The sequence below is a fragment of the Hypanus sabinus genome, chromosome 6, assembly GCF_030144855.1.
Source record: "Hypanus sabinus isolate sHypSab1 chromosome 6, sHypSab1.hap1, whole genome shotgun sequence".
NCBI lineage: Eukaryota > Metazoa > Chordata > Chondrichthyes > Myliobatiformes > Dasyatidae > Hypanus > Hypanus sabinus.
In genome coordinates, this window is record NC_082711.1 from 175,691,783 (window position 1) to 175,717,248 (window position 25,466).

General features: G+C 40.7%; 1 protein-coding gene across 1 annotated transcript in view; it reads left to right on the top strand.

Moving 5' to 3' along the window:
• brip1 (BRCA1 interacting helicase 1) overlaps positions 1 to 25,466 on the top strand; it is a 257,110-nt gene that overhangs the window by 51,890 nt on the left and 179,754 nt on the right. The window contains exons 8-10 of the mRNA XM_059973652.1: positions 21,882 to 22,103; positions 22,210 to 22,409; positions 24,354 to 24,486. Coding sequence (XP_059829635.1) covers positions 21,882 to 22,103; positions 22,210 to 22,409; positions 24,354 to 24,486 — 555 coding nt within the window. The remainder of the gene's footprint in view (positions 1 to 21,881; positions 22,104 to 22,209; positions 22,410 to 24,353; positions 24,487 to 25,466) is intronic.

Here is a 25,466-nt window from a genome sequence, read left to right on the forward strand (position 1 = left end):
AGTTAGTCTGACCTCAGTGTTTGGGAAGATGTTGGAATCAATTTCTTAGGATGTGGCTTTGGGGTACTTGGAGGCAAATGATATGATAAACAGTAGTTAGCACGGTTTCCTCAAGGGAAAATCTTGCCTGACAAATCTGTTGCAATTCTTTGAAGAAATAACCAGCAGGATAGACAAAGGAGAATCGGTTGATGTTCTGTATTTGGATTTTCAGAAAGTTGCTTAATAAGCTAGGAGCACATGGTATTACAGTGAAGATTCTAGCATGGATAAAGAAATGGCTGACTGGCAGGAGGTAAAGAGTGAGAATAAAGGGTGCCTTTTCTGGTTGGCTGCTGGTGACTAGTGGTGTTCCACAGGGATCTGTGTTGGGACTGATCCTTTTTGTGTTATATGTTAATGATTTGTATGATGGAATTGATAGCTTTGTTGTAAAGTTTGTAGATGATACAAAGATAGGCGGAGGAACAGGCAGCTTTGAGGAAGTAGAGACACTGCAGAAGGACCTAGACTGATTAGGAGAATGGGCAAAGAAGTGGCAGATGGAATACAGTGTCAGGAAGTGTATCATTATGCACTTTGGTGGAAGAAATTAAAGGGTTGACTATTTTCTATTTGGAAAGGAAATACAAAAATCTTGAGGCACAAGGGGACTTGGGAGTGCTTGTGCAAAATTCCTTAAAGGTCAATTTGCAAGTTGAGTCTGGTGAGGAAAGCAAATGCAGTTTTGGCATTCATTTAAAGAGGACTAGAATATAAAAGCAAGGATGTAATGTTGAGACTTTATAAAGTACTGGTGAGGCTTCCTTTGGAGTATTGTGAGCAGCTTTTGGGCCCCTTATCTTAGAAGGTATATGCTGAAACCAGAGAGGGTTCAAAGGAGGGTCACAAAAATGATTCCAGTGTTTGAGTGGCTTGTCATATGAAGAGTGATGTCTTTGGGCTGTATTTGCTGGAGCTCAGTAGAATGAGAGATGACAGTAATGAATGCTGAAAGTCCTTGATAGAGTGGATTTGGAGAAGATATTTCCTATGGTGGGATATATCCTCTGCTCTAAAACCAGAGGATACAGCCTCAGAATAAAGGGGTGTTCTTTTAGAATGGAGATGAGGAATTTCGTTAGCCAGAGAGTGGTGTAACTGTGGAGCCAAGTCTGTATGTATATTTAAGGCAGAGGTTGATAGATTCTTGGTTTGTCAGGGCATGAAGGGTATGGAGAGAATGCAAGAGATTGGGGGTGAGGGGAAAAAATGGATCAGCCATGTTAAAATGGCGGAACAGACTCAATAGGCCGAATGGCCTAATTCAGCCCCTATGTCTTATGGTCTTGTGGTCTGTTGGTGAGTGGATTGTGGTAAGCAGTCCAGCGCGTTACCCATTAGTGATCTATCTCACATTTTATTATATTTTCTTATGACATAGAAAAGGGTCATTTCACTGGTATTCAGATCAGTACCATTTCTCTTTTTCTTCCCTACAGCTAACTTGCTGTCTCTCATCCCCATCAAGTTTTCCTGACTCCCCTTCCAGTAGGAGCAATTTACAGTAACTGGTTAGCCTTGTAACACTAAATCCCACATGGAGGTAAAAAATAATATGACATTATTCTGGTTAAAATTGGAGGAGTTCCTTACACTGTCTTGGCCAGTGTATATCCCTTGGTCAGCATCATGTGTGATATTTGTACACGTTGAATATCTCTTCTCCGAAATGCTTGGAGCCAGACCTGTTTCAAATATCAGATTTTTCGGATTTTGAAATATATCATGAGATAGCTTGGGATCACCATCATTAACGTCAATGTTAAGGCCAATTAACATCAAACTAATTGACAATTAAGCATAACATTAACAGAAAGAATAAAGATATGGAAAGCGGCCAGTGAAGGAGTGGAGATTTGAGGCTTTGACTCGAGAGATTCTGGCAGTTTTGGCAGTTGGACTGTGCAGTCAAGTCAATCAAGATTTGAATAGCTCAGACTCAGCAGAAAGCAGCTGATTGGGCAATTGAGGTCAGGTGACCAAGCAGTTTGGAAAAGCTCAAACAAATAAATAGAGGGTTACCTCAAGCAGAGTGGCCAGTGAGTGAGCTGGCCAGTGAAGGAGTGGAGATTTGAGGCTTTGACTCAAGAGGCTTCGATGAGAAGAGGCGGAGGATGAGCTTCACTCCAAGTGAGGTAAGGCCGGGTAAGTTCCTTTCAAAGGAGAAAGTTTCAAAAATTGAGGCAAGTATTGGGTAGGTCATGACAGTTGAGATCGGCCCTGTGGTTTGTTCATCCTGCAGCATGTGGGAAATCAGGGATACTTCCAGTGTCGCTGACAACTATGTGTGCAGGAAATGTGTCCAACTGCAGTTTCTGGCAGACTGCATTGAGCGTCTGGAGCTGCGATTGGATTCATACTGGAGCATCCGTGATGCTGAGAAAGTTGTGAATAGCACATTCAGTGAGTTGGCCACACTGCAGGTAAAGGCTACACAGGCAGAAGGGGAAGGGGTGGCCACTAGACAGCGTAGCAGCAGGCAGGTAGTGCAGGAGTCCCCTGGGGTCATCTCCCTCCTAAACAGATATACTGTTTTGGACACTGTTGGGGGAGATGTCTCATCAGGGGAAGGCAGCAGCAGCCGAGTTCATTGCACCATGGGTGGCTCTGCGGCACAGGAGGGAAGGAAAGGGAGTGGGAGAGCTATAGTGATAGGGGATTCGATTGTAAGAGGAATAGATAGGCGTTTCTGCAGCCGCAAACGAGACTCCAGGATGGTATGTTACCTCACTGGCGCAAGGGTCAAGGATGTCTCTTGAGTGGCTGCAGGACATTCTGGAATGGGAGGGTGAACAGCCAGTGGTTGTGGTGCACATAGGTACCAACGATATAGGTAAAAAACGGGATGAGGTCCTACAAGGTGAATTTAGGGAGTTAGGAGAAAAACTAAAAAGTAGGACCACAAAGGTATTAATCTGTGGATTACTGGTGGGAGTTGTGTACAGGCTGCCTAACAGTAGTAGTAAGGATGGGGATGGCATTAAACAAGAAATTAGAAATGCGTGCAATAAAGGAACTGAAGTTATAATGGGTGACTTCAATCTACATATAGATTGGGTGAACCAAACTGGTAAGGGTGCTGAGGAAGAGGATTTCTTGGAATGTATGCGGGATGGTTTTCTGAACCAATATGTCGAGGAACCAACTAGAGAGCAGGCCATTCTAGATTAGGTATTGAGCAATGAGGAAGGGTTAGTTAGCAATCTTGTCGTGCGAGTGACCATAATATGGTGGAATTCTTCATTAAGATGGAGAGTGACATAGTTAATTCAGAAACAAAGGTTCTGAACTTAAAGAAAGGTAACTTTGAAGGTATGAGACGTGAATTAGCTAAGATAGACTGGCAAATGATACTTAAAGGGTTGACGGTGGATATGCAATGGCAAGCATTTAAAGATCGCATGGATGAACTACAACAATTGTTCATCCCAGTTTGGCAAAAGAATAAACCAGGGAAGGTAGGGCACCTGTGGCTGACAAGGGAAATTAGGGATAGTATCAAGTCCAAAGAAGAAACATATAAATTAGCGAAAAAAAGCGGCACATCTGAGGACTGGGAGAAATTCAGAGACCAGCAGAGGAGGACAAAGGGCTTAATTAGGAAAGGGAAAAAAGATTATGGGAGAAAGCTGGCAGGAAACATAAAAACTGACTGTAAAAGCTATTATAGATACGTGAAAAAAAAAGATTGGTCAAGACAAATATAGGTCCTTTACAGTCAGAAACAGATGAATTGATCATAGGGAACAAAGACATGGCAGACCAATTGAATAACTACTTTGGTTCTGTCTTCACTAAGGAGGACATAAATAATCTTCCGGAAATAGTAAGGGACCGAGCGTCCAGTGAAATGGAGGAACTGAGGGAAGTACATGTTAGTAGGGAAGTGGTGTTGGGTAAATTGAAGGGATTAAAGGCAGATAAATCCCCAGGGCCAGATGGTCTGCATCCCAGAGTGCTTAAGGAAGTAGCCCAAGAAATAGTGGATGCATTAGTGATAATTTTTCAAAACTCCTTAGATTCTGGATTAGTTCCTGAGGATTGGAGGGTGGCTAATGTAACCCCACTTTTTAAAAAAGGAGGGAGAGAGAAACCGGGGAATTATAGACCAGTTAGTTTGACATCGGTGGTGGAGAAAATGCTAGAGTCGGATATCAAAGATGTGATAACAGCACATTTGGAAAGAGGTGAAATCATCGGACAAAGTCAGCATGAATTTGTGAAAGGAAAATCATGTCTGACGAATCTTATAGAATTTTTTGAAGATGTAACTAGTAGAGCGGATAAGGGAGAGCCAGTGGATGTGGTATATTTAGATTTTCAAAAGGCTCTTGACAAGGTCCCACACAGGAGATTAGTGTGCAAACTTAAAGCCCACAGTATTGGGGGTATGATATTGATGTGGGTAGGGAATTGGTTGGCAGACAGGAAACAAAGAGTGGGAGTAAGCGGGACCTTTTCAGAATGGCAGGCAGTGACTAGTGGGGTACCGCAAGGCTTGGTGCTGGGACCCCAGTTGTTTATGATATATATTAATGATTTAGACGAGGGAATTAAATGCAGCATCTCCAAGTTTGAGGATGACTCGAAGCTGGGCGGCGGTGTTAGCTGTGAGGAGGATGCCAAGAGGATGCAGGGTGACTTGGATAGGTTAGGTGAGTGGGCAAATTCATGGCAGATACAATTTAATGTGGATAAATGTGAGGTTATCCACTGTGGTTGCAAGAACAGGAAAACAGATTAATATCTGAACGGTGGCCGATTAGGAAAAGGGGAGATGCAACGAGACCTGGGTGTCATTGTACACCAGTCATTGAAGGTGGGCATGCAGGCACAGCAGGTGGTGAAAAACGCAAGTGGTATGTTGGCATTCATAGCAAAAGGATTTGAGTACAGGAGCAGGGAGGTTCTACTGCAGTTGTACAAGGCCTTGGTGAGACCACACCTAGAATATTGTGTGCAGTTTTGGTCCCCTAATCTGAGGAAAGACATTCTTGCCATAGAGGGAGTACAAAGAAGGTTCACCAGATTGATTCCTGGGATGACAGGACTTTCATATGAAGAAAGACTGGATCGACTAGGCTCATACTCACTGGAATTTAGAAGACTGAGGGGGGATCTTATTGAAACGTATAAAATTCTAAAGGGATTGGACAGGCTAGATGCAGAAAGATTGTTTCTGATGTTGGGGAAGTCCAGAACGAGGGGTCACAGTTTAAGGATAAAGGGGAAACCTTTTAGGACCGAGATGAGGAAAAACTTCTTCTCACAGAGAGTGGTGAATCTGTGGAATTCTCTGCCACAGGAAACAGTTGAAGCCGGTTCATTGGCTATATTTAAGAGGACGTTAGATATGGCCCTTGTGGCTAAAGGGATCGGGGGTATGGAGAGAAAGCAGGTACAGGGTTCTGAGTTGGATGATCAGCCATGATCATACTGAATGGTAGTGCAGGCTCAAAGGGCCGAATGGCCTACTCCTGCACCTATTTTCTATGTTTCTAAGATGAATAAAGATTAGTTTTACTTGTCACATGTACATGTACATTGAAAAATCAAAACAGTGAAATCCGTCATTTGTGTCAACAAACAACACAGTCTGAGGATTGTGCTGGGGCAGCCCACGAGTGTCGCCATGCTCCTGGCACAGACTGAATGAACCTTGTTCTGGTATAGATGGTATTATTAATTGCAGGAAGTTTGTGCCAGGTATCACTTGAAATTCCAAAGTGTTAGCTCTGGGAATTTTATTAAATAAAGTAAACATACATTGTGTGAATAGATACTTTAATGTTTAACTGTAGTGAAAGGAAAGGAGTTGTTGAACAATGGTCCTTAGGAACTGGGTGTGGCAGAAGAATCTAACAGACCACTATGTAGCACTGAATTATAGTCAGATACTGTCAAGTGTTGTAATACAAACCCTATGTTACCATTTACCTTTTAAGCATTCTTGTTACCACTGCCCCAGGTGGCAATTAACATGAAGAATACAGCACTCAATCACTGAATTGTGTTATAGTTCATGTCAAAATGACAAAAATAGTTGAGCATTTATTTTACGCATTCTTTAGCCTGGAGGAAGATTGGAATTGTTATGGTCAACAATTACACTGTCACCATTGATCAACCTGTTTAGAAAACTATTATCCTCACCTAGGTAAGATGATAAATAGTTGATATATTGTGAATGGAGTATATTTAACTTGTGATCACACTTCTAGAGATCTGATAACTGTTGTCATCTTGTTGTAATGGATGGACTTTCACATTCTGCCATCAGTCTTCAGCAGATTTCAGTGTTGAAATGCCTGAGGATCATTGGATGTACTGAATCAAATACTGTGTTCAAATTTAAGTTATTGTCTTTCACTCATGTGGCATTTTAAAATTAGTATTTATAAAACTGCCCTACATTCTTCTATAATTCTTCTTGCCTTTTAGCAGTGTGGTCTTTGAACATTGTCGAATAAAGCAGCACTTTGCTCTGATAAATTTTAAAAAATGTAATTTTAATTAGAATGTAATTTCTGTGGGGCCTCCTGAAAATTAAACGTTTCAGAACCTTACAAGAATGGTCATACTAATCTCTTTTAATGCATTTGTGTGATGGTGAGGAATGCAAACTGCGTCTTCTAATGGCTTGAATGGTGGAAGTCCTTGATGATGGATGCTGATTTCATGCTACAGTGCTCCTTGTAGATGTGCTCAGTGGTGGGGAGGGTTTTACTTATGATGGGCTGGGCTGTATCTACTACTTTTTGTAGAACTTTTTTATCCATTCAGAGGTATTGGTGCTTTCATACCAGGCTGTGATGTGAGTAGCCTATAGTCTCCACTGTACGTCTATAAAGGATTTTCACAATTTTAGAGAGTAAGCCGCATCTTCATGCAACCCTTTCACTGGGGCTTGTATACAGACTCCGCTCATTAACTAATTCTAAACAGCCACATAGCTCAGCTGTAGAGGCCACCTTTCATAAACAATACACGTCTAGGGTCAGTATGATTTGGGGTTCAATCAAACAGGAAAGTTAGGATGTTCCAATTAAGGAACATGGGTTGTAGTGAATGCTGTGTAATTACTGTCCATACACTGTTATCAGTAGCCCAGAAATAACAGATCATACATCAGCATAAAATTATAAAGAAAGTATATTTACCAAATTTAACAAACAGTTTCAGAAAATGAAGGGAAAAAAAAGGGCCCATTACAGTTAAGCCAGTCCAATGTGTAGATAATCGTGGAGCTCATTCTGGAGTAGTCGGGGGTGTATCTCTTTACTCGCATGCTGGACATATGGTCTGCGTGAAAGCATCTGCCGCATTCCAAACTTCCCTCAAAAACTAACTCGAGCAAACTGGCTGTCCCTTAGGAGTATTGGCCCTTTCTCTTTAGAGCCATTCATCTGCACAAAACACTTCTTCCAATGGGGACTCTCCTTGCAACGGCATCCTGCAGCATGTTCTGTTCTACCCACTCTGCAGCTCCCGTCAAAGACCCCAAACCAGACTACTGTACTTCAGAAAACCTTCCCGACAGTTCTCTAGAACCTTTGCTCATATCCCACAATCCTGATTGGCTGACACACACTCCTAAGTTTCATAACGTGGCTCCTTATCTTTAGCCAAAGCAAAAACACATTCTCTAGCAGGACGCACTGCTTTTACAGAAAGCTACTAAAATAAAATACCTCACAGCATAGCAGTAGAACTCTTAACCAGGGTATGGTATGACATTTACAATCTTCTACCAAGATATAATGAAAAGCTTGTCTTGCTTGATGTTCACAAAGATTAAAATCATAATGCACTGAGATAGAAACTAAAACAAAAAGAATGCAGACTAAAGTGTGAAAAGATACAGAGAAAGTACAGGTAAAAAAGTGCAAGTTGTGTATGAGCAGTAAAGTATGTAGTAGATTATGAGGTCTAGAGTCCATTTTATTGAATGAGAATTTGGTAACAGCAGAATAGAAGTGTTTTTGAGCCTGGTGATTTGTGGTTTTAGGCCTTTTGTATCTTTCACCTCATTGGAGATGGAGAAAGGAGAATGTCCAGGGTGGCTGGGGTCTTTCATTATGCTGACTGCTTTGCTGAGGAAATGACAAGTATAGAGAGTCCATAGAGTGGAAGTTTGTTTCTGTGATATGTTGAGTTGCGTCCACAACTTCCTGCAGTTTTTTTTGTGGTCATGTGCAGAACAATTACCATTTCTTCTTTGCAAAAGGCTTCTAGTTCTGTGAGATTCTTGGGCAGTCTTGCATGCACTGCTCTTTTGAGGTCTATCCACAGATTTTCAATTATGTTTAGGTCAGGAGACTGTGAGGGCCATGGCAAAACCTTCCGCTTGCGCCTCTTGAGGAAGTCCATTGTGGATTTTGCAGTGTGTTTAGGACTATTATCCTGTTGTAGAAGCCATCCACTTTTCATCTTCAGCTTTTTTACAGATGGTGTGATGTTCTGGTGTGAGAGGCTTTAGGATGCCCAGAGGGGGTGGAAGTTTCTTTTCAGATGCCATATAAATAACAGAACAAATTAAAATGTGAGAGCAAATGGAACAACCCAAGACAGAATCAAATTTCACTCTTGTGTTGAAACTTTAAACCTTGCAAACTTGTGGTTCACCCAATTGTTAAATAATTGGCAACTTTTAGCTAGACATGGCACCTGTGAAGCTGTTTAAATGAAAAAAATCAATTTGGGTTAGTATACCACCTTAACAACAAAATAAATTACTTTTGAAATGTTCTCAGTTGTTACGTAGCTAAACCCAGCAGCCAGTGCATGTGCAGTAACAGCACAAACATAAAGGAGAACAAATTAAAATATTCATTCTTGTATTTGAACTGAGAATAAAATGATCACTGAGGAAGGGAACAAATACCATTCTCTTTTTAACAAATGGTGCAAAAGCTTATTATTCAGACCTAAACTCTGCTAACCCATTCAAATGGGTCTTGACTAATTGGTGGTCTGAAAAATTTGTCTGATCCAGCATGCAATTGTTTGGGGAAAAAAGCTAGTTCTACATTTCCCCTGCACTTTGTCCTGAATTTCCAAGGTTCAGTTTTAAATTTCCATCATTCTAGGTTCCCAGCATAACTGATTAGTATTCTATTTTTAGCTGTTTATAACTTTGTAATCTTATTCTTATAAATATGTGTTGTGTGTGGCTTTTGAGTTTATTATGCCCTGCTTAAGCAGGGAGCTACAGCTCAGTACTTAACACTATCATCTTCTCAACACAAAGTATACTGCAAATGCTGTGGTCAAATCAACATGTACAAACAAGCTGGATGAACTCAGCAGGTCAGGCAGCATCCGTTGGAATGAGCTGTCAATGTTTCGGGCTGATTCCCTTCGTCAGGACTTGGTCTGTTGAGGCCTTTGTACCTCGATCCTCAACTTTATCATTGGGAGACCACAGCTGGTATGGATCTCCTCACTGTCCCTCAATGCCATCTCATCTCAGAACTATGTGCTTAACCCCTGCTCCCTCTACCTATGACTATGTGGTGATGCATAGCTCCAATGCCCTCTACAAATTTCTGCATGACACCACCATTATTGGCAAAATCAAGGATGATGGTGAAAAGGTGTACAGGAGTGTGTTAAAACAGCTGGTTGAGTGGTATAAACGTGATTAATGTCAGTGAAACTACAGAACTGGTTGTGGCCTTTAGAAAGGGGAAGTCATGAAAATGAGCTCCAGTACTCATTGAAGGGTCTGAAGTAAAAGGGTGAGAAGCTTCAAGTTCCTGTGTGTCGGTGTCTCGGAGGATCTACCTTGGATGTAGCCATGAAGATGGTGTGTCAGTATCTTGACTTTTTTAGAAGTTTAAAGAGATTCTGCAGGTCATCAACATTGACGAACTTCTACAGGTATACAGTGGAAAGCATTCTGACTGGTTTCATCAGTTTGTTGTGGAAGCTCCAATACACAGGAATGCAAGAGGCTTTAGAAGGTGATGGACTAGGCCTGTCCCATCATGGGTACAGTTTCTCCACCAGTGAGGACATCTAAAGAGCGATGTATTGGGAAGCTGGCATCCATAATTAAGGATCTCACCACCAAGGTCATGCCCTCTTCTTGATGTTGTTATCAGACGGGATGTACAGGAGCTTGAAGATCCACACTTCAAAGTTCAACAACTGTTTCTTCCCTACTGCTATCAGGTTCTTGAACTAACTTGAAAAATCCTAATGCCGTCTTAGGATGTATATACCTCAACTTGTGGTAATGTTATGTTAATCTTGTTGCCTAAGTTACTTTATGTTTGTCATGTTTGTAAAGTAATATGCTGCTGCTGCTACAAAATGCTACTTTTCCATTGCATTTATACCCTGCATATGTATGCCCATGATAGTAAACATGAACTTGTTTACCTTCAGTGCTATTTACAGAGCCCTTTGCTCAGAACAGGCACCGTTGAGGCACTATCCTCACCAGTAGTGGAGGAACAAATGGTCTCAACCTGACGGGTCTACTATACATTTCCCTCCTTAGATGCTACCTGACCCACTGAGTACCTTTGAGCTCCTTTTTTTCGTGTCTCTGTTTGTATCTGTCTGTCTCTCTTTTTCACCAGTAGTTCCTAATTGCTAGAAGTGAAAATTGAGTTGGGCTCATTCCATCTACCTCACCTGATCAATTAATATCACCTCCCTTTACATAAAGGCACAGCAGCGCCTGCATTTCCTAAGATTAAGGCAAGCAAGGCTCTCTACACCCCTACCTTAGCTGCATTTTACAGGGGCACCATTGAGACCGTCCTGCCAAGTTGCATCTCCATCTGGTATGGGAACAGTCGAGCATCAGACCAGAAGTCCCTACGAAGAACTGTGAGAACAGCTGAGAAGATCACGGGCCTCTCTACCATCCATCAGGGACATTTATCAGGAGCGCTGTGTATGCAGGGCCCTTACTATTATTAAGGATCCTACCCATCCATCCATTATCCCCTTTGACTTTTTACCATCAGGCAGGAGACTATGATGCATAAAAACACGATTGGTCAGGAAGAGGAACACTTTCTTCCCCAGGCTGTTCGGCTTCTGAACTCCTGGCCACATCGTATTCAAAGTGTCACTGGTTAATCTGTTCCGCACTTTACAGTATTTAATATTAATGCACTTTAGTTTTCTAATTATGTGTGATTCTTCTGTAGCTGTTATCCTTACCTTGATAAGTTATCATATGTTATGTGTACTACTGTGCTTTACACCCTGGTTTGAAGAAACTTTGTCTCATTTCTATATACATTATATGGTTATATATGTTACAGCTGGGGGTGCTGATAGAGATAAACTGTCTACCTATTAAATGCTTCCACTGGCATGCACCTCAAATAGCCTCTGACAGCCAAGTCCAGCTCCTGGCCTTCACGTGTGGCTTAGCTACTAAGACTGGCAGAACCATTTCTACTGACAGGAGAAGGGGCAAAGCAGGTTACTAGCCCTTAAAACCAGTCGCTTTGGGCAGATGGGGCTTGTCAGCTGTGGCCAGCTCATCTAGGAGAAGGAAACTCTGATCTCAAACCTCTGCTACCTTGAGGCTATACCCACTCATGGGGAAGGCTTTGGGAGTAAAACTCGAGGGAAAAATCTGGAGTTGGGGTCCTACATTGTGTTCAGTGTTGCCTGGCAACTCCTGCAACACTGCTGGTACCAAACTGTATAGGTCTCTGCCATTCTTTTTGGTTCATCAGACGTGTGGAGAGGGCAGCTTGTTCTCCATATGGTACTGCCCAGACTTGCATACCTAGACAGCTAGGACGCAATATCTATGGTCAACTCTGACTGATGGAAACATCATATTCAGTGGTATGCAAAAGTTTGGGCACCCCTGGTCAAAATTTCTGTTACTGTGAATAGTTAAGTGAGTAGAAGATGAACTGATCTCCAAAAGTCATAAAGTTAAAGATGAAACATTCTTTTCAACATTTTAAGCAAGATTAGTTTATTATTTTTGTTTTGTACAATTTTAGAGTGGTAAAAAAAGGAAAGGAGCACCATACAAAAGTTTGGGCACCTAAAAAGATTTGAGCTGTCAGATAACTTTTACCAAAATCTCAGACCTTAATTAGATTGTTAGGGCTATGGCTTGTTCACAGTCATCGTTAGGAAAGGCCAGGTGATGCAAATTTCAAAACTTTATAAATACTCTGACTCCTCAAACCTTGTCCCAACAATCAGCAGCCATGGGCTCCTCTAAGCAGCTGCCTGGCATTCTGAAAATTAAAATAAATGATGCCCACAAAGCAGGAGAAGGCTATAAGAAGATAGCAAAGTGTTTTCAGGTAGCCGTTTCCTCAGTTCATAATGTAATTAAGAAATGGCAGTTAACAGGAATGGTGGAGGTCAAGTTAAGGATTGGAAAACCAAGAAAACTTTCTGAGAGAACTACTCGTAGGATTGCTAGAAAGGCAAATCAAAACCTCTATTTGACTGCAAAAGACCTTCAGGAAGATTTAGCAGACTCTAGAGTGGTGATGCACTATTTTACTATGCAGCGACACCTGCACAAATAAGGCCTTCATGGAAAAGTCATCAGAAGAAAACCATTCCTGCATCTTCACCACAAAATTCAGCATCAGAAAGTTACAAAAGAGCATCTAAACAATCTGATGCATTTTGGAAACAAGTCCTGTAGACTGAGGAAGTTAAAATAGAACTTTTTGGCTGCAATGAGCAAAAGGAGAAAAAGGGTGCAGAATTTCATGAAAAGAACACCTCTCCAACTGTTAAGCATAGGGGTGGATCGATCATGCTTTGGGTTTGTGTTGCAGCCAGTGGCACGGGAACATTTCACTGGTAGAGGGGGAAGAATGAATTCAATTAAATACCAGCAAATTCTGGAACATCACACTGTAGAGGATGGCTTCTACAACAGGATAATGGTCCTAAACACACCTCAAAATCCACAATGGACTACCTCAAGAGGCACAAGCTGAAGGTTTTGCCATGGCCCTCACAGTCCCCCTACCTAAACATCATTGAAAATCTGTGGATAGACTTCAAAAGAGCAGTGCATGCAAGATGGCCCAAGAATCTCACAGAACTAGAAGCCTTTTGCAAAGAAGAATGGGCAAAATTCCCCAAACAAGAATTGAAAGACTCTTAGCTGGCTGCAGAGAGTGTTTACAAGCTGTGATACTTGCCAAAGGGGTGTTACTAAGTACTGACCATGCAGGGTGCCCAAACTTTTGCTTCGGGCCCTTTTTTTGTTATTTTGAAGCTGTAAAAGATGGAAATAAAAAAGAAGTAATCTTGCTTAAAATATTAAAGAAATGTGTCATTTTTAACTTTATGCCTGTTGGAAATCAGGTCATCTTTTACTCGTTTAGCTATTCACAGTAACAGAAATTTTGACTGGGGTGCCCAAACTTTTGCATGCCACTGCACATGTATGTATGTAGTTAAATGACAATAAACTTCACTTGACTTGACTATATTTAACTGCTGTGACACAAGACTGCTTTTATTTACTGAATAATATTAACTCGGTTTCTTATTCTCTTTTCAATGATTGCTGAATTATTTCATTAAAACCATTCACTGTCTTTGTAGTTAAGTTTTAGTAAACTTGAGATATATAGGCTCATGTTCAAAATCAAATTATATCTACTTTTCCTTTTCATTTTTTTGTGCATCTGCAAATAGATTCTCATGATCGTTTTCTGGTTTAATATTTGTCTTCCATTGGTCTGGGATACTGGTGGTCTGCTTATCAAGTTTATGTGAATGTTCATCTGATATTAGCCCCAGGAGATATATGAAAAGTATACAGTGGAGCTTTCTATCTATTTTCCATTCCCTACATCTTGGAATGCATCTAAATTCTGCTTGAAGTTAAAATACAGTTGACATAGACATATAAATATTAGTTTAATGGCAAAGTACATTTAGTCCATTTTAAAAATGAGCCACTTTGAAATTTGTAGTTTACTGTGGGTTTTTACAGATTGATCCCTGTGAGTTGTATTTGAACAGAGAGCATTCTTTTGAAAGTGCATTCTTTGGATATCCTGAGAAATCCTTCAGCCTTGCCTTTATCACGAGCTGAACCTTGCCATTGTTGAGAATGGAGGCACACAGGCACCATTCTTTTGACAGTCTAATTGTCTTCAATATTCATAAATTGAGATTATTGGCTGTAGGATCACTGTCTTTATTGCATTTCCTCTGAAGAGGAGACATTTTGCATGGGTGAAATGTTCTTCCTGATCCATATCATAGGACAGAGTTCTTGATCAGATTTCATGTATTTCCCACAACTCTGCTCTCACCATTTCTTCTCTTATACAGTTCAAGGACAAAATTCCCCTGGCTTTTTCCTTCCACGCCATCAGCCTTAATGTAATTTCTGCAAGTTCCGACAAGGTACAAGGAACACCATATTCCCCATCTCTTCCCTTTAGGCATTTCTAAGGTATTGCTTCTGGTCCATTTTTCCATCCCCACCTACCAACCAGAGGACATGTAACACCTGTCTTTTCACGTCTTCCCTTTCTACCATCCTCTGACCTAAACAGTCTGTTCAGGAGAAGCAGTGATTCACTTTCCCTTTTTCCAATGTAGTTAACTGCATTCATGCTCACAGTGTGACCTCCTCTGCTCTGTACAAACCAAACAAAGACTGGGCAATCTCTGGGCACCTGCATCCGGTCCATATGAATGATTCTGAGCTTCCAGTTGCCGATCCATTCCTACTCTGCACTGTTAAATGAAAGCAAAGAAGCTCGAATCAGAATTGGATTTATTATCACTGACATTTAACATGAAATTTGTTGTTTTGTGGCAGCAGAACGATACAAAAACATAAAGATTACTATAAATCACAAAAATAATTAAATTGTTGAGTATGAGAGTAACACCTCATCTTCTATTGGGTACATCACATCCTAAATGTTGAATTCTCCAGAGCTTTAGGTAAATCATTTTAAATCATAGAGATTAATGAATGTGAGTAGTATGCTGGCCTGATTCCATAATGACCAGTTCAAGTTTTCTGTCTGTGCATTGGGATTTCCAAATTAGCCATGTCACCAAATATTGTGTGAACTTTACATAGCCAACAAAGCTGGCCAAGTCTTCAGTATATTTGAGTCTAGGCTTAGTTTGTTGTTAGTTAGGCCATCTTTTGCTTATGGTAGTTCAGTAAAATTTGAGTAACTGGCTAGTTCATTTCAGAGGAAGCTAAGGATGATGAGATGGCGTACAGGGAGGAGGTAGAGTGGCTGGTAGAATGATGAAAGAACGACAACTTGAGTCTCAATGTGGGCAAGACTAAAGAGGTGATCTTTGAAGTTAGGAAAGTGCAGCTACCACTCCTCACTGCACTTAAGTAGCTCATTTGTGGACAGTGATTCTGGGAGTGCAGATTATGGGTCTCTCAACACCACCTATTTAGTCAAGAAGGCACAGCAGTGTCTCTAGTTCCTGAGGGGATTGAGGTGAGCTAGGCTTCCCTCCCATTCTAACCAGTTTTTACAGGAGCATCATTGTGCACTGACCAGCTGCATCATTATCTGATAAGGAATTTCAAGGCATCTGACTGCAAGATCCTACAGGACTTGCTGAAAGGATCATTGGGTTCTCTCGTCCATCCAGCCCAAGATACTTAACAGAAGTGCTGCCCCCCTACCCCCAACCATCAGGTAGGAGGCACCATAGCATTAAGAGAAGGACAGTTGGGATTGGAAACAGTTTCTTATGCCGGGCGATGAGACTACTGAACTCCCTGCCTCCATCTAGGTCTCACCATGTATGAAACACCAGTAGCATTATACTGTTTACTTTTTAATTTGTGATGTAAATACACCTTATTATTTGTTACTTTATTTGTGGTAATATTGTGTTGTGTTTGAGGTATACGTACTGTATTGTGCAACTTGGTCTGGAGAAACATTGTTCCTTTTGATAGTATATATGTATGTGGTTGAAATGACAATAAACTTGAACCTCAACTTGTATAAGCCATGTAACTGCAGGTCCTATGATATACACAGCAGAGAATAGGGGCAACAACAGCTTTTCTTCCCTAATAGATATTAATGAACTAGATGAATATTTCCAATCATCCAGTAGTTTCAGGGCCACTTATAAATGATACAAGCTTTCTATTCTAGATTACTTAATTAATTGAATTGAAACTCCACAGATGTCCTGATGGGATTTGACTACATCATTCATCCAGATGTTTGGATTTCCAGAATTCCAGAATATTTATATAATTGTAAAATTTTGCAGATACTTAGTTACTGATTTGCCTGAACTAATCAGATGATCTACAGACAATTCAATTACTTTTCAGTTTTCATGCTAGCTCCAGTAACCGAAAAGTAACGCTAGGAAACAATTGACCTGATGTTGTGTTTTTATCTTTGATGTTTCCTGCCATCTGATGTCATTTTCGCTTTCAGTTTAACTTACATTTACTTTGTGCCATCTGCTTTCTGCACATTCTTCAAAGTTCAAAGTATATTTTATTATCAAAGTACATAAATGTTACCATATACAACCCAGAAATTCATTTTCCTGTGGACATACTTAGCAATTCTATAGAATAGTAAACTATAACAGGATCAATGAAAGATCAACTAGATTCCAGAAGGCAACATACTGTGAAAATGCAAATATAAATAAATAGCATTAAATAATGAGAACAAGATAATGAGATAAAGTGACTTTAAAGCAAAATCATTGGTTGCAGGAACATCTAAATCATGGGGCAAGTAAGTGTAGTTATCCCCTTTTATTCAAGAGCTTGATGGTTTAGGGGTGCTAACTTTTCTTAAACATGATGATATGAGTCCTGAGGCTCATGTACCTTCTACCTCTAGCTCTTATCTGATTCAATTTTGGTTAGGTCGTTCTCTAGAAGCCTTTAAAAACATAGAAGCATAAAAAACCTGCAGCAAAATACAGGCCCTTCGGCCCACAATGCTGTACCGAACATGTACTTTAGAAATTACCTAGGGTTACCCATAGCCCTCTATTGTTCTAAGCTCCATGTACCTATCCAGGTGTCTCTTTAAAGACCCTATTGTGTCTGCCTCCACAACTGTCGCCAGCAGCCCATTCCACGCCCTCCAAAAGATCATAAGATATAGGAGCAGAAGTTGGCCATTTGGCCCATCGATCCGCCATTCAATCATGGGCTGATCCAATTCCTCCAGTCATCCCCACTCCCTTGCTTCCACCCCATACCCTTTGATACCCTGGCTAATCAAGAACCTATCTCTGCCTTAAATATACCCAATGACTTGGCTTCCACAGCCACTTGTGGCAACAAATTCCACAGACTTAGTACCCTCTGACTAAAGTAATTTCTTCGTATCTCAGTTCTAAAAGGATGTCCTTCAATTCTGAAGTTGTGCCCTCTTGTCCTAGAATCTCCTACCATGGGATATAACTTTGCCATATCTAATCTGTTCAGGCCTTTTAACATTTGGAATGTTTCAATGAGATCCCCCTTCATTCTCCTGAACTCTAGGGAATACAGTCCAAGAGCTGCCAGACGTTCCTCATACGGTAACCCTTTCATTCCTGGAATCATTCTCGTGAATCTTCTGGACCCTCTCCAATGTCAGTACATCCTTTCTAAAATAGGGAGTCCAAAACTGCACGCAATATTCCAAGTGTGGTCTCACAAATGCCTTATAAAGCCTCAACATCACATTCCTGTTCTTATATTCTATACCTCTAGAAATGGATACCAACATTGCATTCACCTTCTTCACCACCGACTCAACCTGGAGGTTAACCTTTAGGGTATCTTGCACAAGGACTCCCAAGTCCCTTTGCATCTCTGCATTTTGAATTCTCTCCCCATCTAAATAATAGCTTGCCCGTTTATTTCTTCCACCAAAGTACATAACTGTACACTTTCCAACATTGTTTTTCATTTGCCACTTCTTTGCTTGTTCCCCTAAACTATCTAAGTCTCTCTGCAGGCTCTCTGTTCCCTCAACACTACCTGCTCCTCCACCTATCTTTGTATCATTGGCAAATTTAGCCACAAATCCATTAATACTGTAGTCCAAATCATTGACATACATCGTAAAAAGCAGTGGTCCCAATGTCGACCCCTGTGGAACTCCACTGGTAACCAGCAGCCAGCCAGAATAGGTTCCCTTTATTCCCACTCTGTTTTTTGCCCACCAGTCAATGCTCCACCCACGCTAGTAACTTCCGTGTAATTCCATGGGCTCTTATCTTGCTAAGCAGCTTCATGTGCGGCACCTTGTCAAAGGACTTCTGAAAATCCAAGTGCACCACGTCTACTGCATCTCCTTTGTCTACCCTGCTTGTAATTTCCTCAAAGAATTGCATTAGGTTTGTCAGGCAGGATTTTCTTTTCAGGAAACCATGCTGGCTTTGGCCTATCTTGTCAAGTGCCTCCAGGTAATCTCATCCCTAACAATCGATTCCAACAACCCAATCACTGACGTCAGTCTAACAGGTCTATATTTCCTTTCTGCTGCCTCCCACCCTTCTTAAGTAGCAGAATAACATTTGCAATTTTCCAGTCATCCAGTACAATGCCAGAATCTGTCGATTCTTGAGAGATCATCGTTAATGCCTCCGCAGTCTCTTCAGCTACTTCCTTCAGAATCCAAGGGTTCCATCAGGCCCAGGAGATTTATCCAGCCTCAGACTATTAAGCTTCCTGAGCACCTTCTCAGTCGTAATTTTCACTGCACAAACTTCACTTCCCAGACGCTCTTGAATTTTCGGTATACTGCAGATGTCTTCCACTGTGAAGACTGATGCAAAATGCGTATTCATCTCCTCTGCCATCTCTGCAGCTCTCGTTACAATATCTTTAGCGTCATTTTGTATTGGTCTTATATATATACCCTTGATTCTCTTTTACCCTTTATCTACTTAAAAATCCTTTTAGTATCTTCTTTGATATTAGTCGCCAACTTCCTCTCATAATTCATCTTTTCCTTCCAAATGACCTTCTTAGTTGCAAGTTTTTACAAGCTCCCCAATCCTCTATCTTCCCACTAGCTCTGGCTTCCTTGTATGCCTTCTCTTTTGCTTTCACTTTGGCTCTGACTTGTCAGTCACAGCAGTGTTCTTTTTCCCTTTGAAAATTTCTTCTTATTTGGAATATATCTGTCTTGCACTTCCCTCAATTTTTGCAGAAGCTCCAACCATTGCTGCTCTTTCCTGCAAATGTCCCTTTCCAGTCAACTTCAGCTGGTTCCTCTCTCATGCCATTATAACTTCCTTTATTTCACTGAAATACAGCCACATTTGAATTTATTTTCCCTCTCAAATTTCAATGTGAACTTGATCATATTGTGATCACTGTTCCCTGAGGGTTCTTTAAGCTCTCTTATCACCTCGGGATCATTGCCCAACACCCAATCCAGCGCAGCCGATCCCCTAGTGAGCTCAACAACAAGCTGTTCTAAAAAGCCATACCTTTGACATTCTACAAATTCTGTCTGTTGAGGTCCAGTATTGACCTGGTTTTCCCAATCCACTTTCATGTTAAAATCCCCAATGATTATCATGACATGGCCTTTCTGACTCACCTTTTCTATCTCTTGCTGTAATTTGTAATCCACATCCCAGCTGCTGTTTGGAGGCCTGTATACAACTGCCATTAGGATCCTTTTATCCTTGCCGTTTCTTAACTCAACCCATAGAGACTCTACTCCTTCGAATCATATGTCATCTCTTTTCAATGATTTACTATTATTTCTTATACATAGAGCTACACCACCCCCTCTGCCTACTAATCTATCTTTCTGATTTACTGTATATCCTTGGATGTCAAGCTCCCAATGGCAGCCATCCATTAACCAAGTTTCAGAGATGGCCACAACGTCAAATTTGCCAATCTGTAGCTGAATCTCAAGATGAATTTTTCACTCATACTGGGTTTTTAAGGGAAAAAAAACTTACCTCTGACATCTCCTCTGTACCTACTTCAAAGCACCTTAAAACTGTGCTGTCTTGTGGTAGCCATTTCAGCCCTAGGAAAAAAACCTCTGAATATCCACACAGTTAATGCTTCTCATCATCTTATACACCTCTATCAGGTCACCTCTCATCCACTGCCACTCCAAGGACAAAAGGCCAAGTTCACTCAACCTATTTTCATAAGGCATGCTCCCCAATCCAGGCAACATCCTTGTAAATCTCCTCTGCACCCTTTCTGTATTTTCCACATTCTTCCTGTAGTGGAGTGACCAGAACCGAGTGCAATACTGCAAGTGGAGTCTGACCAGGGTCCTATATGGCTGTAACATTACTTGGCTCTTAAACTCAATCCCACAGTTGATGAAGGCCAATGCACCTAATGCTTTCTTAACCACAGAGTCAACCTGTGCAGCAGCTTTGTGTGTCCGATGGACTCGGACCCCAAGGTCCCTCTGGTCCTCCACACTGCCAAGTGTCTTACCGTTATTAGATTCTGCCATCATATTTGACCTACCAAAATGAACCATCTCACACTTAATCTGGGTTGAACTCCATTTGCCACGTCACAATCCAGTTTTGCTTCTTATCGATGTCCCGCTATAACCTCTGACAGCCCTTCACATTATCCAAAACACACCCAACCTTCGAGATTGTATGATTTTGTTAGTTGCTAATAAAGGATCAAATACATTTGTTTGACTATTACTCGATTGATCAGAGGGCATGTCAAACAGGATTAGTACCCGTGAGGGGTCTCCAGCAACACTGGTTAGTTTGAGTTATTGTTACAACAGCCAAATAACCTACCAGCCCCAGCAGCTTTGGAAGGTAGGGAAAAACCAGAACACCCATCACCAAGGGAGTGAGCTGGAAGGAGGTCACTGGGAGCTGTGAAGCAGCAGCGTAACCATACCATTCAATACTACAAACAAAAATTTGGATTGGCCTTTTTTACTGCTTCATAGTTTTGTGTGTTATTTTGAGTAAACTGTTACGCTACAATTGGGACATAAATTTTAGGAGATACTTTCTGCTGGATCAATCATTTAAGTACTATATATCATAGAACATAGAACACTACTACACAGTATAGGCCCTGTGGCCCATAATTCTGTGCTGACCTTTTAACCTCCTCTTAAGATCAATCTACCCCTTTCCTCCTACGTAGCCCTTCATTTTTCTGTCATCCACGTCCTATTTATGAATCTCTTAAATGCGCCCAAGGTATCTGTCTCTATCTCACACTTCACCATTCTCTGTCAAAAAAAACTTGGCTTTGATAGCCCTCCTATATTTTCCTCCAATCACCTTAAGATTTACGCCCCCTAGTGTTAGACATTTCTGCCCTGGGAAAAAGTCTCGTTTTCCATTCAAATCTGCTGATCTTTATCACTATTTTAAAAGGTAAGTAGACAAGTGGATGGATTCATATTCTATCAATTAAGTTAGTTGCCCTTTGTTGACGCAGTGCAATCTGTGCAAATTCTTCAAACTCCTTGACTTCACAAAAGCACTATGAGTAAATCCTGAAAATATAACATTTTTCTAAATGCACTTTGTTAGTTGATATTTTTATAGAACTTCAATGCCTACACTTTTATCCACATGAGAATCAGTTGCTAATTATTCACTTCAATATTTCCATTAACTGTACTTCACTTGTAACATAATCAAATTTTCATCAGTATCGTGATGAAGGGTCTCGACCCAAAACATGGAGTATCCATTTCCCTTTATTGATGCTATCTGATCTGCTGAGTTCCTCCAATATTTTGTGTTTTGCTCCAAATTACTAGCGTCTGTAGTCTTTTTTGTGTCTCAAATCTTCTTAAATGCTGCATATTATCCTGACTCTTTCATCACTACAGGTAACATTGTTTGTTTTCTGATTGTAGGGAAAATCATGCCGTTACTATCATGGTGTCCATAAGATGAAGGAACAAAGTTCTTTACAGGAGATTCATGGTTTGCGAATTGCTTGGGACATTGAAGAGTTGGTGAGCCTGGGAAAGAAGCTTCGCTCATGTACATACTTTGCAGCACGTGAATTGATGCAAGAGGCAGATATTGTATTTTGCCCATATAATTATCTTCTGGACCCACAAATAAGGGAGAGTGTAAGTACTATTGAAAGAAAAGAACTCCATATTAGTTTATGTGTAGTTGGGAATGTGCATGGTGATTGCTGTAACTCCTTTATATTTTTTTTTTGTCTTGTAATAGATGAAGATTAACTTGAAAGGCCAAATTCTTATCTTTGATGAAGCACATAACATTGAAGACTGTGCAAGGGAATCTTCTAGTTTTAGTGTCACAGAAAATCAGCTGTTATTTGCTCGCGAAGAATTGGACGCCATGGTCAACCAAAACATCAGGAGAAGTGATCATGAGGCACTGCGGGCTGTCTGTTATAGTTTTACAAAGTATGCAATGTTTGGTTTGGTATCAGTTTGGTTTGGAAACTTTTTCTATTTTAATGCTTTAAAAGCCTGTAGTAGGAAAGTTGATCCTTCATTATAACCAATTGTAGAGCATGTTTTAGATACTTGGAGCATCAGAACAAAAACGTATGTAAATTGACCTGAAGAAAGTTCTCAGCTGACTTGTCAACTGTTTATTCATTTTCATAGATACTGTCTGACCTGCTGCGTTCCTCCAGCATTTTGTGTGTGTTGTTTTGGACTTCCAGTGCCTGCAGAAGTTTTTGTGTTTACATGAATAAATTGACTTCCATAACTCCGCAGTGCACATATTATTTAAAAGGGCATTTTTGTGAGTGCATACAAGGCTGTAAACTTGAGGATCAAGTTGCTGTGAATTGATCACTCTTCACTGTCTTGGTTAATGAATCATATGGTCCATTGGTGAGATTACCTCCCTGCTTCCTATTTACATTGATTCAACTTTGGTACTTATTTTGCTAATTTGTCAATGGATTATGGGGTATGACAATAGACAATAGGTGCAGAAGTAGACCATTTGGCCCCTCGAGCCTGCACCGCCACTTTGAGATCATGGTTGATCAACTACTATCAATACCCGGTTCCTGCCTTGTCCCCATATCCCTTAATTCCCCTATCCAGAAGATACCTATTTAGCTCCTTCTTGAAAGCATCCAGAGAATTGGTCTCCACTGCCTTCTGAGGCAGTGCATTCCAGACCCCCACAACTCTCTGGGAGAAGTTTTTCCTTAACTCTGTCCTAAATGACCTACCCCTTATTCTCAAACCATGCCCTCTGGTACTGGACTCTCCCAGCATCTGGAACATATTTCCTGTCTCTATCTTGTCCAATCCCTTAATAATCTTATATGTTGCAATCAGATCCCCTCTCAATCTCCTTAATTCCAGTGTGTACAAGCCCAGTCTCTCTAACCTTTCTGCGTAAGACAGTCCTGACATTCCAGGAATTAACCTTGTGAATCTACGCTGCACTTCCTCTACAGCCAGGATGTCCTTCCTTAACCCTGGAGACCAAAACTGTGCACAATACTCCAGGTGTGGTCTCACCAGGGCCCTGTACAAATGCAAGAAGATTTCCTTGCTCTTGTACTCAATTCCCTTTGTAATAAAGGCCAATATTCCATTAGCCTTCTTCACTGCCTGCTGCACTTGCTCATTCACCTTCAGTGACTGATGAACAAGGACTCCTAGATCTCTTTGTATTTCTCCCTTACCCAACTCTACACCATTCAGATAATAATCTGCCTTCCTGTTCTTACTGCCGAAGTGGATAACCTCACATTTATCACATTAAACGTCATCTGCCAAGTATCTGCCCACTCACCCAGCCTATCCAAGTCACCCTGAATTCTCCTAACATCCTCATCACATGTCACACTGCCACCCAGCTTAGTATCATCAGCAAACTTGCTGATGTTATTCTCAATGCCTTCATCTAAATCGTTGACGTAAATGTTAAACAGCTGTGGTCCCAATACCGAGCCCTGTGGCACCCCACTAGTCACCACCTGCCATTCCGAGAAACACCCATTCACCGCTACCCTTTGCTCTCTATCTGCCAACATAGTTTTCTATCCATGTCAATGTCTTCCCCCCCAATGCCATGAGCTTTGATTTTACCCACCAATCTCCTATGTGGGGAGAAATGCAGTTTTTCTCACTATTGCCATATTTAGTGTTCCTTTTTGGTGTAGTATTGGCATATGAGTTTGGCATGGCCCTGGTGCCATTAAGTTAACATTTCATTGTATGTTTTATGGAGTTTAAGTTTATTCTATGTTGAGAAAATATCACCCAATGTTCAATATGCTTATTGTGGAGTAAATGCCAATTAATAAATGAGAAATGCTTTTGCAGAGTTGTAATTTAACTATTAATGGCTGCTTGTGCAATTTTATTTTGCAGCTGGCTAAAGGAGAGTTCTGGCAATCTGGTGGAGCGGGAATTTGAAACATCTTGCAAAGTCTGGAATGGGAAAGAAATGATAAATATTTTTCACAATTGGGGATTAACTAGTGCTACATTTAATATGCTGCAGGTAATTTGATTATTAATAAGATTAAGAAGAGTTTGGTAAAACATGAAGCTCTTGATAAAATGTGAAGCCACATCTAACTTCAGGTTTTGAATTTCCTTCTCTTATTTCTGCTGTCACAATTTCCAAACCTTCACTCTAAAGAACTTATCAGAAGTTTAGTCAATGCTGTTGTTAACTAACTTTTAAATCTCTTAACATTTGCAATCATTTTACGCATACTGCTCAGAGATCTCTGGTATTTCTCACAGTGAACAAATGAGAACTGGTTGTTGAGGTGATTTTACTAGATGCCAGTTGTGGTATGCATTTGGGAAGTGGTTAGCTTTGTAACCTACCAGGAAAGAACTTCGGACATTTTTTTAAAATGTTTAATTGGTCAATTACCTGTGGTCTTGGATCCAGCAGTCAAAATCTGAAGTTGTTTTTAATGGACTTGGAGATTACAGGGCGAATTGTCAATGTCGTTATAAAAATAACTGCATTTTAGGTCTTGGTGACATTTCAAAATATGAGGAGCTTTTAAATGCTATTTCATTATTTTGCAATATCATGGATTTTACCTCGATCATATGTAAATGTTCAAATGATATATAATGTTTAAGGAGTTAATTACAAATGAGCTATTTCTTTTTGATATTATATCTGCAACTTCTTTAATTTAATTGGCTATTTAGGCAGATAGATAATATTACAACAAGCTGGAGGAACTCAGACAGACAGACATACTCTATTGATCCTGAGGGAAATTGGGTTTTGTTACAGTTGCACCAACCAAGAATAGAGTAGAAATATAGCAAAATAAAACTAGAAATAATTAAATGATAATAAGTAAATTATGCCAAGTGGAAATAAGTCCAGGACCAGCCTATTGGCTCAGAGTGTCTGACACTCCGAGGGAGGAGTTGTAGTTTGATGGCCACAGGTAGGAATGACTTCCTATGACGCTCAGTGTTACATCTCTGGCTGAATGTACTCCTGTG